The 2,520-nt window shown below is 39.8% G+C and overlaps 1 protein-coding gene across 1 annotated transcript in view; it reads right to left on the reverse strand.

Moving 5' to 3' along the window:
• The window catches only part of LOC119598380 (uncharacterized protein DKFZp434B061-like), a 9,626-nt gene extending 7,600 nt beyond the window's left edge, over positions 1–2,026 (reverse strand). The window contains exons 1-2 of the mRNA XM_037948026.1: positions 1,979–2,026; positions 1,683–1,803 (exon numbers count right to left, since the gene is read on the reverse strand). Of these exons, the coding sequence (XP_037803954.1) occupies positions 1,683–1,803; positions 1,979–2,026 (169 nt within the window). The remainder of the gene's footprint in view (positions 1–1,682; positions 1,804–1,978) is intronic.
• Positions 2,027–2,520: the final 494 nt, after the last annotated feature.

Below are 2,520 nucleotides of genomic sequence, written 5' to 3' on the forward strand. Positions count from 1 at the left end.
GGGCAAACCCGGCGCCCAGGAGCGGATAGAGAGAGGAGGAGGGGAGGGAGAGGGGGAAAGAGATAGAGATAGATACATAGAGAGAAGAGAGAGAGAGAGGGGAGGAGAGAGAGAGGGAGAGAGAGAAGATAGAGAGAGAGAGAGGAGAGAGAGAGAGGAGAGAGAGCGAGGGGAAGAGAGAGAGAGAGAGAGAAGGGGGGGGGAATTAAGAAAAAAAAAAAACGAGAAAGGAGAGGATCGAAAGAGAAAAGAAAGAAAGAGAGGAGAAAGAGAAAGGGGGAAAGAGAGAGAGAGAAACAGGGAGTAGTAGAAGAGACAGAGATAGATGGATGAAGAAAATAGATAGATAGATAGATAGATAGAAGAGAGAGGAGAGAGAGAGAGAGGAGAGGAGAGGGGAGAGAAAAAGGAGAGAGAGAGGAGAGAGAGCACCCCAGCAACTGTTTGCTAGGGGGCCCCTGAATACCACGCGAGAGGTGAAGGGTCCACCCGAGATGACTGTAAAAAATTTTGCGCCCCTTGTAGTAGGAGGAAACCCCCCGTTATTGTGGATACTTTTGGTCCTTTTTTTTTTTATTTTTATTTTTTATTATATTATTTTTTTTGATCACCCATCCAACTCTGTATTGGTGTAGTGAAGGAGTGGGAAGACAGATATATATATATGTAAATATATTAAAATATATATATAAAATATTATTATATATAAAATATAATATAATGGGAAAGGGGGAGGGAGGGAGGGAGGGGGAGAAGGAAGGGGGAGGGAGGGGGAAAAAGGGAGGGGGAGGGGGGGGGGGGGGGAAAAGGAGAGGAAGGTGGATTGAGATGTTTGTAGTTCCCCTTTGTTTGGGGACTACTCTCTCTTTCTCTCCCTTCCCCTTCCCACCCTTACTTAAACCCTTCCTCTTTCGCCCCTATCCCCCCCCCGCTTCCCCCCCTCTCCTCACTCTATAAATTCTATTACTTGCAGAGTGCATGCCTCCAAAGGTCACAAGCGGAAATGAATCAGTGCCAAACCGTAAAGAAAAAGCTCCCAAACACGGGAAACCACCCAAACATCCACTTTCATTATAAAATCTAAAGTCAGCGTAGGCCAGAAAAAAATCACAACTGTCTATCTCCTATTTCGGCAGGGGATAAGAAAAACAAAAACATTTGAAAAAGCTGAAAAAACTGTATGCAGGATGAAAGGGGAAAGTTTTTAAAATTTGACTGAATTTTGGTTCATATTAAAACGCCATATCTTTCCAATTTCGAGCAAAATTCTTATTTTTTCAAAACTTTCAAACATGAAATGCCCCCCAAATAAGCATAACAGCCCGCAAAAAACAGAAAAAAAACATTTGGGGATAGGGGATAAACTATCCCAGAATTTCTGAAAAAAAACATAGCAACCCCCACTCGGACTAAGAACTACACAAGCCCCTGTTTTTTTAAGCATTAAAACCACCACATAAAAAAACTGTCGCCTTTTAATTTTCCCCCCATAACTACTAGGTTTTTAAGATTTTTATTGCAAATAATTTAAAAAAAAACGGGAGCTTTGGGATATGGCAAATACGAAGTTGTGCCCTTGTAAAAACGCTCCGCCCTGTACATGTGGTGCCCCGGATAGATGAACGTTAGTGGAGGCGGTCGTACTGTACGATATGTTGGGCAACTTAACGCATAAACCATACCACGTCTTTTTAATTCATCGACACTATTTACTGTTTGTTGGCCAGTTTTCAGGTTTGAACTTTGTTGATTTTTTATGAAGAAGATGGTGTACAAGATGATACAGTGAATTACTGAGTATTGCTGTGTTTTTTATATCGGGGTTGGGGCTTCACAATATAAAATTGTTTACTTTATTTTTGTTTTAAAATTATTATCAGCTTTATTTTTCCCTTACTCATTATCACAGGCAATTAATGAACAACAACAGCTAAATAAAACCACACCGTTGCACAGTTACATAACTTAATAAAAAAACCCAAGGATACAGCGTAGTATATGGCACAACCCTTAGAGGACGGACCATGTTGCTATGCTGGGTGTTCCGCCTACGGTGAGTGATACGGAAGTTCTGGCAGCCACAAGTGAGCGCTGTCTCTAGATTGGTTTTTTCTTTTTTCTCGTTTTATGGTTTTAACTTTGTTTCAGAACTTTATTTACCTGTAAGTTGGCTACTGTCGAGATAAGGAAAATATTGTTATTATGGAGATTTTTTTTTCCAATGATAATGAGACTGACGAAACAATCTTTGTTACTGCTAAAAATTTTAATTTGTAAAAAAATTCCAAACCCATGGTAATAGTAAAGAACATAATCATTACACTTAAAAGAAATGATTTAGGGTTTTGCTAGGACTACTCTCGCATTTTTCCAATGAATTTTCCCTTTATGCCAATAATAGTTACCTGATTTTATTTATAAAACACAACGTGTATAAAAAGAGGTTTGGGGATTTTTATCAAACCCTTTCGCAGAATAGGTCTTTGGCAAGTTATCAAATCCCGGGATAGTGACGTTCGT

This window comes from Penaeus monodon, chromosome 41 (assembly GCF_015228065.2).
Source record: "Penaeus monodon isolate SGIC_2016 chromosome 41, NSTDA_Pmon_1, whole genome shotgun sequence".
Taxonomy (NCBI): Eukaryota; Metazoa; Arthropoda; class Malacostraca; order Decapoda; family Penaeidae; genus Penaeus; species Penaeus monodon.